This window comes from Achroia grisella, unplaced genomic scaffold, assembly GCF_030625045.1.
Source record: "Achroia grisella isolate CSIRO2021 unplaced genomic scaffold, CSIRO_AGI_Agris_v1 utg874, whole genome shotgun sequence".
NCBI lineage: Eukaryota > Metazoa > Arthropoda > Insecta > Lepidoptera > Pyralidae > Achroia > Achroia grisella.
The window spans coordinates 824,731-839,869 of NW_026713051.1; the positions used below are offsets into that span (position 1 = coordinate 824,731).

General features: G+C 30.8%; 1 protein-coding gene across 1 annotated transcript in view; it reads left to right on the top strand.

The window, feature by feature from the left end:
- Positions 1-15,139, top strand: part of LOC131853045 (cationic amino acid transporter 3) — a 245,833-nt gene that overhangs the window by 215,031 nt on the left and 15,663 nt on the right. The window contains exon 12 of the mRNA XM_059203838.1: positions 6,264-6,275. Within this exon, the coding sequence (XP_059059821.1) occupies positions 6,264-6,275 (12 nt within the window). The remainder of the gene's footprint in view (positions 1-6,263; positions 6,276-15,139) is intronic.

The following is a 15,139-nucleotide window of genomic DNA, read 5'->3' on the forward strand; positions in this document are numbered from 1 at the left end:
CTCTATCGGTCGTCATATCTGAGCATACTCTTCTTTTATTCATATCATCTTTCACACAATCCATCCTTCATTTCTTAGGGCGTCCCCTCCCTTTACATCCATCCACATTCACATTATACACTTTCCATGAGATAAAAAATTGAATAAAAGTTATCATATTAAAATATACCAGAACAATTTTAATACAACTTGAATTTATCACCGATTCACTGATAACACATTCAGTAATTTAATATTCAAACATACTGTGAGTCCCCAGATTGCAATTGTAACTTTATTTATTGTTATTAATATTTGCCCATGGGAATTCCCTCATATGGGAGAGATTTTAAGTGCTATGCATTTATATTTAAAATTTCATTGAAAATTGAGGACTGTCAGGAAGATTCTTACTCAAACTCTTGTTTATTTATTTAGTCTTACACACAACATATATACATGTCGGACTTAATGTCTGATGGCATTCTCTACCAGTCATTGCGTATATCAGAGTTAACAAGGCGGTGCACTTTGTAATGGATCGGTGGACTGTATGGGTGTCTAAATAAAGAAAACGCAAAATTTATGATAATAAAATATATTGAAATACAATTGCGAACTATCTAAAAGATATAAAAGATATAAACATATAAAAGAGAACTGTTCTAAAAATGTAAATTTAAAATAATACAAATATTTCAAGAGTTTGTGGCGGTCGGTTGCCAACACACTTTAATAAATAAAATAATAGATAAACACAGATAAATAATATATATATATATATATATACTTTATTACACTTATTTGGAATTATATATACTAGGTGGAGGGCGTCGATATTCGCAACACAGTTTTATACTTCTGTGAATATCATCGTTTCTTTAGTAAATTAGTACACATGTTTTCTGTATTAAGTAAATAAATAAATAAATAAATAAATAAATAAAAAAAATATATATTACATTAATAAATAAAGACAGTTATACAAAAATGTGAGCAACGGCGGTCTAATCTCTGCAAGAGATCTCTTCCAACCCAACGCTGTAACAGAGGTGGGAGTTAGCAGGCAACGATAGTGCTTGAGTTTTTGTAATAGACAACCATATTCTAATGTATACTTAAAAAAAAAGACATGCACACACTTACTAAACATATAAATAATAATACAATACATTTAATATATAAATATAAAAAAATAATCATATATAAGTACCTAATCAAATGCATACATATGTATTTACGAGTGTGTTTGTTTGTGTCGGTCTGGGTGTTTTCTATGTATAATATGTATTTTATCAGTCATTTATTTATCAGCAACATCACACAAGCAACACACAAGTTTCTTGCTTATTCTTCTTGTGATGAATCTGCTTTCAATATAAGCGGTAGAATCAAAAACTTGACCAATCAAAAGTGCTTATATTAAGTTTATTTGAATAAAAATTATTTCTATTTCTATTTCTGATACTTATTCATAACACAAGTTCTGTTTAGTTTGAAACTAGATATATAAGCAACTATTACTATAACGATTACCTTTGAAACCACGTCATATATGGAAAGGAAATGAATGTGAATTGGCAGATTATTCCACAAAAAAGGAGCTCTAGAAGAGAATGAATTTCCCATAAAATGGTTTCTACATGTAGGAAACTTCAGCATTCTAGACTGAACCTGACATGCTCATAATATTTATGTGTATATATATAATAATTCTAATGTACCTGTATAATATATATAATTACATAAATAAAGAAAAAATAACCTTATGGTTTACATACAAATTAACTATAAAATTAAACTATAACATATATTCATATAATCTCATGGAATATATCTTCAGATAGATGTTTAGCTGAACACTCTTAAAGAAATCCTTCTTTCTAATCAACAAAGGAAGAACTCGTAGGAAACGTGTATCTATTTTTCTATCAAAGGAAATTTATAAACGACGTAAACAACTGTTCTACATAATCTTCTTGATGTATATCTGTAGCAAACATCTATTTTATTGTAGCATCTCAATATTTGAATATAATGTTTTTACGCTTTGAGGCACTCTATTTTAGTTTCATAGTACTCTTAAATTTACTACTACCTTAATAATATCTCAGGACAATTCACACAGCGCCATCTAGACCCAGATTTAGCTAGCTAAAGCTTGTATTATCCAGCCATTTCAGAGATTAGCCGGAACAAACAGACAGACAGATAAGCATTGTATAAAAAAATATATTGGTGTATGTACCGTATTTATATTCATATGCATGTAGTAAAAAACGGTTATATCAATAATACAAACAGACACTACAATTTTATTTAAATTGACAGATGATTACAACATAAAAATATCTAAATTTATCTCTTTCATGAAATCATACTCTCACTGTACCTAAATACTCAACAAACAATTTAAGCTCGCAGCGAAAGCAAATAAAAGTGCACATTAAGAACATAAACGGTATAAAAATAACCGATACTGAAATATTACTTAGAAGGAATTCCAGAAAAAATATACTTTATTTTTTTAAGCTTAAGTATCTTTTTTTATAGAAGAAATCCCGACATCGATGTTATTAAGTACTATCGAATACAATTTATAATAATCGCTTTCTAGGAGCATTAATACTTTTATATTTATAGAGAATAAATATAAAAGTATTAATGTTCCTAGAAAGACTAGCTACTCGCCCCGGCTTCGCACGGAGTTACATGTATTATACGTATGTATAAGCCTTCCTCTTGAATCACTCTATCTATTAAAAGATCGCTTCAAAATCCGATGCGTAGTTTTAAAGATTTAAGCAAACATAGGGACAGACAGCGATAACGACTTTGTTTTATACTATGTAATGATGATGCTAAGATTTCACTTGATATAAAAATATTAATTATAATCTCAGGACAATTCACATAGCGCCATCTAGACCCAAGTTAAGCTAGCTAAAGCTTGTGTTATGGGTACTAGATAACTGATACATATACATAGATATTTTTTTTTGTAAAAAAATACATATTATACATAGAAAACACCCAGACCGATACAAACAATCATACTCATACAAATGTTTGTGCCGTGCGAGGAATCGAACCCGCGACCATTGGTCGTAAAGCGGTGTGCTAGACCGCTACACCACCGAGGTGGTCAAAAATAAGCCTACGACCAGAGTTACACACCAACAATTGCATATCGTTTCAGAGTTCTATCACAAACTCTACCAAATATATTTAGACAGACACTTTGTTTTATACTAAGTTATGATGATTCATTTTCAATGTAACGAAATAATGGTAGATGGAAAGAGAGGAAGTGGAAGACCAAAACACAGCTATATCAAGCAAGTTAAAGAAGTTAGAGTCGTGTCGTAACAACAACTAAAAGGACTGATAGAAGATCGTAGAAGGTGGCGGGAGCTCGACCGACATGAGCACAGCTCTTAAATTATGAATGAATGAGATAATGGTTATTAACTCTATATATATTTATATAATGTCAATATGTAACTTAAATCATATTAGGTATGATATTTGCAGTTAATAAGTAGCTGTCTTTATTCTCTATGAATAATTCTAATAATTAATCTTCATTAATTAATAATATAAAATAATTTCTAAGACCGTTGTAGCGTAGTGGCGTACTATTCCTATTTAAACCAATTCATATCTGGCTGAGCCAAAAAAAAATTACGTCAACTAATTTTCTGACATACTCTCTCTTTTTTTGGCAGGTAGATGATGTAATAAGGAGTAAATTAAGCTACTTATATTAAAAATAATCTTTTATTTTCGAAATATAAAGTTAAATTCCACGCGGACGAACGCGCGGGCACAGCTAGTATGATATAAACTTACATTTTATTATCGACTCGCGACTTCTTCCGCGTGGAAATAAACTTTATTTCTATAAAATAAAAGATTTTTTTTAATCTAAAAGTAACCTAAGTTATTCCTTACTACATCAGCTACCTGTCAAAAAAATGTCCAGTCAAAATCGGTCCACCCATTTCAGAGATTAGCCAGAACAAACAGACAGTAGACAAAAATGGTAATCAATGTTATTTTGGTATATGTACCGGATTTATATTCATATGCATGTAGTAAAAAATGGTTATTTCAATATTACAAACAGACACTCCAATTTTAATTATATGTATATATAGATATAATTATCATTTATTTTAAATTAAACTATGAATGTAGATTTACGAATATTATTGCACAAAATCATACTGAATAAAGTAAATTGTGTAACAGCTGTAGACCACATCATCACTTAACATCAGGTGAGATTGCATCAGATGATAATTTGAACGCGTTTGAGATTGCGGTCAAACGCGCTCAAATTATGATATAAAAAAAAAAAATTAAAATGTCAACATAAAATTAATTGTTTCATCTTTTCCCCTTTGATACTGACTACAAACGAAACGATTTATCATTTGGATTTATTATAACCAAAAGCAAGTAGTATTTTAACATCTATAACTAATATTGTATAAAACAGAAATTCATGTGTATAAAATAAAACATTAATAATAATAATAAATGTGGGGGATGATGTCCACCGAAATCATTCAAATCGTTATGTCGGTGAACGGTCTTATCCCAACCAGTCTGGAACAACATCTCAGACGGTTGGGATTCCGGGGCGGCTCACTCCCGGGAAAGATGCAGAAAGCGGTGCTGTTAGATTCTGCCCGCATTGTACGCCGGTTTCTCTCCCTGGGGCCCTGAACCCAAGCCGACTGTGCTTCTTCCGGGGGTATGTTGCCATCTCCTCTCCTTAAGAGGGGAGATGAGAATATTTGGAAAAAAAATAAAAAAAATACACACATATACACACACGCTGCACTTACTTGGTTTCGGGCCGTAAGTGTGGAAAAAACCAGCAAAATCCGAGAGAGTGAGACGATGCTAAGAATAATAATAATTATAACATCTCAGAACAATTCACACAGCGCCATCTAGTCACAAGCTAAGCAGAGCTGGGTACTAGACAACTGATATAAACACATTGATACATTTTTTTTGTAAATAAACACGTATTTTACATAGCAAACACCAAGACCGATACAAACAGTCATACTCATGAATACAAATGTTTGTACCGTGCGAGGAATCGGACCCACGACCATCGGATAGTAAAGCTGTGTGCTAAACACTAGACCACCGAGGTTTAGTCTTTGATATATTTTCTAATTTTTACCTGGGTCAGTTAATAAATTAGTCTCAGATAACTCCTAAAATAGCCCTTCTTTTTTATTCAATTACAAAAATCATTTATTCCTGTAGGATATTTTAGACGCTTATGAACTTTTATAATTTTGACGGCCTCAATGATCTAGCGCTTTTGAACACCGATTGTCTTGCCGCTGGTTCGATTCCTCGCACGACATAAACATTTGTATTATTGTATGATTGTTTGTATCGGTCAGGGTATTTTCTATATATAATATGTAGTTACGAAAAACAATATCTATGTATTTGTATTCATTATTTAGTGGTCATAACACAAGGTTTAGCTAGCTTAACTTGGGTCTAGATGACGCTGTGTGAATTGTCCTGAGATTATTATTATTGTAATTAATGAACTAAACGAGAGAGAACTAATGAGAATTGCTATGTATAATATTGGTATATACAATACGAGTATATAAAATCTGATATATTTCAGTATTTTATGGTTCACTTCTTTGAAACATTAAATCCCTTGAAAATTGTTCTTTTCTAGTCTTTTCTCTCTCCGAGTAGTGGCACCTTAGAAAGGATATTTGTTCTGCTGTATGTTGAGATAAATATTTGTAGTATCATTTTTCATAAAACTGTCTTAAGTCCCATTGTAAAATAGAATCCTTTGCGGTCTAACAGACACGTCTTGCTGTAAAGCCTGTTTAGTCTGAATCGACAGTAGTGGCATCGTGGATTGAGTAAAATAAAATATAAACGGTAACATATTTTCTCAACAATCTTTATTTATTTTCACTACTACAGGCAGTACAGTTTACTGCAACTTGTACTCGGCTTTTCTGCGTCTCTTTTTTCACGGAAGTAATTTTCATACGTTAAGTAATTCGAAGAAAATAAAGAATAAATGTTATGCAATACTTGCTTGTAGGGACTGGTCTGCTCTAATGATTGATTTCCTCTTATTAATTGTTTAACCAGTTGGTTATATATTCAACATTTTTTCTATTTCAGTATTTAATTGAATTAGTGCTAATTGGTTGTTTGTATTCACACACTTAAACTTAAAAATGTGAAGTAATAATAAAATTATGTAAAAGAGCAACACGCAAGTTTCTTGTTCGTTCTTCTTATGATGAGATAGCTTACAGTAGATTAAAAAAATGTGATGATTATTCAAAAGTGCTTCAATGTAAGTTTATTTGAATAAATGATTTTCTATTCTTGCTACATCATGAACACATTTTAATCAACTGAGCCAAAAATATATTATAATAATATTATTATTACCTTGGGTAATATTAACCCTGGGTTATTAATATAATATATTTTTTTCCCTTTATAAATATAAATATAGCCTTTTACTGAACTGTTCTTATTTGTATGACCCGAATGAAATTCCCCAATTCTATTCTAATAATTATTTTTAAATACAATAGTTTCAGTTCGTTATAGGTTTTAGACAAACTTTAAAAGGCTTTTGCATGTCCTAATTATATATCTCAATTGGGTCATTTGAATTGTTAGTGCAACTCTGTCGATTGATTGATCCGGGTTAAAAATTCAGTGATTTTTAACCTAGATTTAGATAGATTTTCTAGATACTCAGTATGAAGTTAAATCCGAAAATATAATAGTAACTAAACGACGGATTCGCTTGTAAACTCTAGTTAGGCAGAGAGGCAAATACTAGTAGATTACTTTTACACATTACTTCAATATCTTCTAGAAGTTTATCCGTTTCATGAATCTATATATATAAATAAAATTGGAGTGTCTGTTTGTAATATTGAAATAAGCATTTTTTACTACATGCATAATAATATGAATGTAAAAACAGTACATACACCAAAATTACATTTTTTACAATTTTTGCCTCTGTGTCTGTGTGTTCCGGCTAATCTCTGAAATGGCTGGACCGATTTTGACGGGATTTTTTTTGACAGGTAGCTTATTTAATAAGACGTAACTTAGGCTACTTTTATTTTAGAAAAATAAAATTATTTTCAACGCCGACGAATGTCGTGGGAACAGCTAGTACTGCATATGGACAAATTAGACAATTATAGAAAAAATAAATAAATTAAACGTCAAATTTCGGTTCAGATTTTACGAGCAAGTTTATATACCTAGTAAATAAACAGATACTTATATAACTTAAACAACATGTAAGAAACTAAGTATTAGTTTTGCCACTTTATACCTAATTCCTTCTCACTCATTCCTTCAACAAGGTTAACCTGTCCAAAGAATAGAGCATCCTTCGTCACTTCATATCGTAAATTTTTAATTTCGTCGAGTGTCGACGTTATAACGTATTACATGTAGGTACTTTTTATCTTATATGTGCTACCACGAATGATCCTCTGAAAACAGCATATAGGTTATATAATATTTAGATTAATTAAATTAAAGCTGACCCGGCAAACGTTGTTTTGATGAATTAAAACCGCTATTAAATATAAGGAATCGGTAATATAAGGGTGTAAATAGTACTATGTATTTTAATTAAACAAAATATGTTCCGAAATATTAAAAAAAACTGTTAATGGTGACCAACCCTTATCACTTAGGGATATAAAAAAAAGATAGTATAGTGAGAATCGGCTCTTAGACCTACTGAATATATAAAATTGCATAAAAATCAGTCAAGCCGTTTGGGATCGAGTATGGTAACTAACATTGTGACACGAGAATTTTATATATAAGATGTAATTGACAGTTAGTCTCACTAACATTATTGTATAAACGTCAAAGTTTGTGAGTATCGATGGATACATGGAAGGCTGGATGTTTGTTACTCTTTCACGGCAAAACTACTGAATTGATTTTGATGAAACTTTACAGTTTACGACAAAAAAAAAACAGTTTTTCTTTTCCTTATGCACTTTACAAGATTCAGATAAACATATATTTATTGTGATTTCCTTATGTAATGATTTTGTAATCACTAATATTTCCGGCCCTTTCCTTCTGAAATATAAAAAAAAGATATATAAGTATTATTTTCTTTAAATGAAGATATTTATAATGGATATAATTTGTACACGCTCCGTTCAATTTATTTCATCACAGGTCTTAATATGAAGATTTATATACACCGTCATACTCGTGAACGAGTGCTGCTTGTCTGTAGTAGTAGTCTGCTCTTATCACTGACTGATTTAATCCTATTGTGTATTTACATTTGCTCCTAATAAATTAGAGCTAGTTGGTATTTCGTATTCGTACGTTTCTGCTTGAAAAATGTGAACTTACAAGGATTATTTAAAAGAGCAATACACAAGTTTCATATAGTCTTTGACGTTCATAAGCGGCTAAAATGTCCTACATGAATAAATGATTTTTGAATTTTGCATTTTGAATTTTACTCGTTCTGCTTGTGATGAGACGGCTTTCCGAATCAGAATGTTATGTAATGAAAAAAAATGTTATGACTATTCAAAACTGCTTAAATTATGTTTATTTGAATCAAGGATTTTCTATTCTATTCTATTGTCATTTATGGTAGTAGCTTAGAAAATGTGTAACAACTAAAACGGTACTTAGACATATTCAAATTCCAATTAAGCCATTCCGCCATAAAATACTTTCCATAAGACAGTAAATAACGGTAATATATGCTAAATTATAACACTTCTATGCAACACTGGGTATTCTATTGTTACATTGAGGTCATCCACCCGCGAGGCACGAGTTAAATGACGGCTCCCCCAGTGATAAAAGTTAAAGCACTTTATTATTGTTTCATATTTGAGGAAACTCTGCTTTGAATCACCTTAATTGCGTACAACGTATTTGGTAATGTAATAACTAATTACAATTTCAAAGCGCACTTCTTTGACTTGGGTCACGGCAGCTGGCGCAGGGGGAACGACGCTTTCCCTAAAATATTAGGTCCTAACATATGAAATTTGCGTTTTGTAAGGGACTAACTCACTTTTGCATCACCACACCACTGCTATACACATTGTAGGATACAGTTACCTAGATACATTAATAATGTCTAGTAAGACAAATCCAATATTGTCTACTAAGCACTGCCGTGTCTAAACTGTGTCACCCCACCTTACATTTTCCTATTGTCATTTAGTATATAAGATCAATATTTCTATGTACATATTGTCAGTCTATTATCATCTATAATATACATACATCGTCTCAACCAACAACACGTATCATTTACCCGCAACCCACATCATTAATCCTTCGAGCCGTTTCTGCAGCGCTGGTGCCACGGCGGAACTCGTACTCGTAAATAGAATAGAATAGAAAATCATTTATTCAAATAAACTTAATTGAAGCACTTTTGAATACTCAACAATTTTTTTTAAATCAACCGCTCATTCGTAATGCTGAGACAGCTTAACAAGAAGTATAAGCAAGAAACTTGTGTGTTGCTCTTTTAAACAATCCTTGTAAGTTCACATTTTGCAAGTCAAAATGTGTGAATACAAACTACTAACTAGCACTAATTTATTTAGGACCAAATATAAAAACACAATAAGATTAAGTCAGTCGTAGTGATAAGAGCTGACGAGTATGACGGATGACCCAGCCGTCACTGCGCTCGACCATATTTTAGGGAGCCCAATGACCCGGCCCATTAACGCGATATTTTAAGTTTTTCATAACATTGAGTGACGTGAGTAATATTGAGTGAAAGAAAAAACCAAAGATGGAAAAAACATATGGATTACGGTTTTCTAAGTAGCTATATAAATATGAAATTGGAATTCCTAACAAAGAGGAGAGATCCTATCCTATTTGAGATCAAAGTGGCCAGTACGACAAAACGCCAATTTGATATGGAATGACCTAACACTTATGAAGATATTTTTCGTCTTTCTTGTAATTTTACTGCAGGTGCTGTTCAGCGTTTGCTTGTTATTGCAAAATGATTATTATTTTTGCTGAGTATAAAAAATATATAGAAACCGATATTATAAAAAATCATAAAAATCGATATTATAAAAAAATATAGAAACCGATTATATGAAAACCGATAAGCCGGCAAACTTTGATTTCCGTTATCGATAATATCACAATCGTATTAAACTGCTCCACAGCCGGCAGAGGATTGCAAACTCTTAGAAATACAGCCCTGATATTATCGTACATTTTAAACCTTCTTTTAAAGCAGCTATACTTTCTATAATCCTTATTAAACTGCTATATGCAGATAGTGTATTTATTGTACCTAATGCATAATATTTATATCTGAATAAAAATTGAAAAATAATTCAATTGAGTTTCATGCCAGTTCCTCTCAATTGGATCTATATACCGAACTGGACGGTAGGGAAAAAAAATTATAATGTAAAAACTTGACGTACATAAGCGGCTAAAATGTCCGACATGAATAAATGATTTTTGAATTTGAATTTTAGAAATTGAATGAAAAGTAAAATTCTATAATAATAATTATTATATCATCCACTGGAGTGATCCCAAAATCATTGCATACTTCGTTACATCAACTGCAATTAAGGAACTTTAGCTATATTGAACTACAGAAATCCACTATTAAATAAGCATTAGGAACATTTTTTAAACAGTCCTATAAAGAGTATTTAAAATACTATTGTGTGAACATGTGACTTGGTGATATAAGCTCGTCCTTGTGATCACTATACAAATAACCGATATATGTATACTGTGAAACTGTGGAATAATAATATCTCAGGAGGAATTCACACAGCGCTATCTCGTCCCAAGCTAAGCAGAGCTTGTGTTATGGGTACTAGATGTTATACATATCAATATTTATCAATGTATGTATATAAATATATATCAAATTATTTATTATTATTTAATATATTTATCAATATTTATATTTATATTTATATTTATCATTGTATGTATATAATTAATTATAATATATCTCAAATTAAAACTTATATTCAAACTATTTAACATCAAGCTTCCGAAATATATGAGGCCCGTACTTATATCTATACCTACATATAAATAAAATTGAGTGTCTGTTTGTAATATTGAAATAACCGTTTTTTACTACATGCATATGAATATAAATACGGTACATACACCAAAATAACATTTTTTACAATTTTTGTCTGTCTGTTCCGGCTAATCTCTGAAATGGCTGGACCGATTTTGATGGGACTTTTATTGGTCGGTAGCTGATGTAATAAGGAGTAACTTACGCTACTTTTATTTTAGAAAAATTCTTTTAATTTAGAAAAATGAAGTCAAATTCCACGCGGACTAAATTGCGGATATAGCTAGATTGACATAAAAACAGTTACTTTTTTCTTCATACTTTAATTAATATTTTTTTATTCTTATGTCCCATAAGAATAATAAAAATATTAATTAAACAGAGCTACTAACAGATTTGTATATGTTGTATATATGTTGCATGTAGCGTAGAAGTCGCTTCTACGCTACATGCATATGAATAATTTTTTCTAAATCTCGGATACTTAATTTATATGTGTAAATATCAAATTTTGAAATAATGTTGTACCACCTGTAGTAGGATAATGATATACTTTATTTTTTTTGTTATTGAGTTCTAATTAAACACCATTATTTCTAGTTAACCTATAAAAATTAAAATTAATTTCCGAGAGCACTACACCGCTATTTAAAAAGGGCAAAAAGCACACAATATACAATAATCTCGTGATTTTATCCACAATAAAAAAAAACGAAATTCTACCTATCTAGTATGGAATTGAAGATAACTAGAACAATGCACAATTTGAAAAATAGGTCAACCAAGCTCTAGTCTTTTTTAACTCTTTTATTATCAGCGCCCACTACTCGTCCTGGTTGAGTAGCGATTTTAACGATTGCACTCCAAATACAGACCGCAAATTCAATCCCTACTTGTGAATAAACATTTGTGAAACTACGAATATTCGTCCACAATAGGGATTAAATTTGTGGTCCATATGATTGGAATCCAGATATTAAAAGTTAATCTGCCAATTGACGATGCAGGCAATTTACATAATTGTTTGGTATTTCAATAATTGCACTGTAAAATTAACTAGTATTAATGAAATCAACTTATCCAAATATATATCAAAGTAAATTACAACAAATTATTAACCTCAATGTTTCATTAAATAATATGAGTAATATTAAAAAATTACATTCAAAATATTCATGTAGGTCTATTACAGACTTATGATACGTCAAATCTACCGTCAGTTCGGAATGATTTCCAGATGAGAAGAACTTACAAGAAACTCTTCTCGTATTCTTTTCAATTAAATATTGTACATGTTTGCAATAATATAGATTAATTTTTAAATTCTATTTTGGAAGAATAGAGTGACTAGCTTATGCTTTTACAAAAGCAAATAGTCTAATCAGTGTTCGTAACCTGAACAGTGTCCACAAGCAGCACCCGTTAACGATTATAACGGATATATAAAATGTATTAAGTTGTATAATTAAACATACATATATAGAATCTATTTACATAGATATGATAGAATAGAAAATCATTTATTCAAATAAACTTAGTTTAAGCACTTTTTAATAGTTATAACAATTTGTTTTTCATCTACCACTCGTAGAGATACTCGTAGAGTCCTCGTGTATTTAAGGATATTCAAGAAATTGCCACCAAATCCAGAACTGTCACGTTTCAGATAAAAATCAGAATATATCTTGCAAATAAAGCTTGCTTGGCTGCACAAATAGTTGTCATTGAGGCATCCGCCCACATTTTTAAATGTCCTTCGCTAGTAACACGATGGATGCCTGTAATACCCAGCGCATTGCCAGCACGTAGACCTCCTCTAAGAAAATATCTCGGCTTATTCTAAACATTTATACTGCAGTCACGATTTCTCTATACAATACCTCTGTAGAGTCTTTTTATTATTATTCATCTGTAAGTTATCTCCGGCACTTTATAGTTCATTTATTGTGATTAATTTAATTACGCATTGTACAGGGCACATTGCATCTGGGCCGGTAGCTTGCACAATATTCCATATTCGTTAACATTTATATTTTACTAACTGTACCCGCGATTTCGTCCGTGTGGAATTTAGCAAAAAAGTTAATTAGATAATATTTCTAAAATAAAAGTAGCCTAATTTACTGCTTATTACATCAGCTACTTGCCAATAAAAGTCCCATCAAAATTGGTGCAGCCATTTTAGAGATTTGCTGGAACAAACAGACAGAGCTTCTACTAAAAGGCTTTACCACAATCGTTGGCTGCACTAATCCCAGCTCTACATACCATCATCATCATCATTGCCTTACCTATATCCCATTGTGGTCGGCGCAGTTTGTCATTCTCTTCCATTGCTCTCTATCGGTCGTCATATCTAAACATACTCTTCTTTTATTCATATCATCTTTCACACAATCCATCGATCTTTTCTTAGGGCGTCCCCTCCCTTTACATCCACAGCTCTACATACCATCCTCTATACATATTGTGGTTCGAAATAAACAGACAATATTAGTACAACTCATTAATACAAGTTTATGTGTTTTAGATGTGTTGTGAAACCCAGTGTAGTGCAAATTAGTTCAGTACACTGCCGGGACAAGTGTAATCAAGAGCCAGCACTCGTGTGTCCACCCTCGACTCGCCTCATATCCACTCGACTTGTTCGTTCGTGTTTACATTTTTACCTTTTGGATTCAATTAAATTTAAACGAGCCATTTTTTCACACGTAGACAAATACAGTTATTTTATAGCAAACGTTCACTTGTCACCTTTTTTATTTTGTTAGTAAACACTTTATTTTAATAGCTGAACACTATTAATATGTATAAATCGTTAAAAGACCGAGTCGAGACTGAATGAATAATTATTTAACGAGATGAATATTTATTTTTTAAAAGCATGCACTAGAATTTCAAACAAAAAATGGAACAATGGTAATTAAAGCAAAAGAAGAATTAAATTTATTTAGTGAACCTTCAACACCAAGTAAATAGATTTTTTTTTTCGAAAATTATTTATTTATTTATTCTTTAGTACACAAAAATACTTGGCGAATTTAATGCTTGATGGCAATCTCTATCAGTTAACCGTCGCACTGATCAGAGAAAATAAGACGTTCATTTTAATAATCATTTTCAATCATTAATTTTTTTCTTCGACTGGTAACACCAACGACAGTTGTCTTTATCAGCTGGCCGTAATAAATAAATATTTTTTAATAGTCTATCATACGAATATTATAGTTTCGATATCGTTATTAGTGATTTAATAGTGCAATAATTGTCGATTATTGTTTGTGTACAAATTGGAGTTGTATTATTTGCAAAAATCGACATTAAAAATTAGTGTACCAGCCTTCTGTCAAACTTCTTTCGTTGGTAAACAACTAAATATTTAAAACTATTCTATAACTATTTGTTGGAATTATTCAAAGAATTTCATAATATATACAAGTTTTATACAAAATATTCACATCAAGTTAAATTAATATTAATAATTGTGAAGTTCAGTTGTTGCGTATGTCGAAAGAAAAAAATACCCACAAAACATATTGTAAGTAATTTTATGTTTTGTATTAATATAATTTGAAGGAAAGGAGCACAATCTAATTCCATTGACTTAATCTTATAAAATATAGGTTGTATATAATATATCTAACAGAAATAATAAAAAAATTTAACACTTTAAATAAGTAAGGTTCAGTTGCTGTTCTCGTTGTGATACTTTATTTGTACTTTGATAATATATAACCATACTAATCTACCTGTATAGAATACATTACATAAATAAACAAAAATTAAAGCTTATTGATTACATACAAATAAATATATAAATAAACTATAATAAATAAATAGTAATATGTATCTATAGTAATAAACACATCCATTAAGTGTCGGTGTTCATTGAGAGCTCATCTTTCAAAGCATCTTACAGTTTTAAATTACCTATTAGTATCTTCTACCTATTACTTGGAAATACGAGCATATAAGAGTGTGTAGGTAAAATCTTTACCACAATAGTCTTAAATG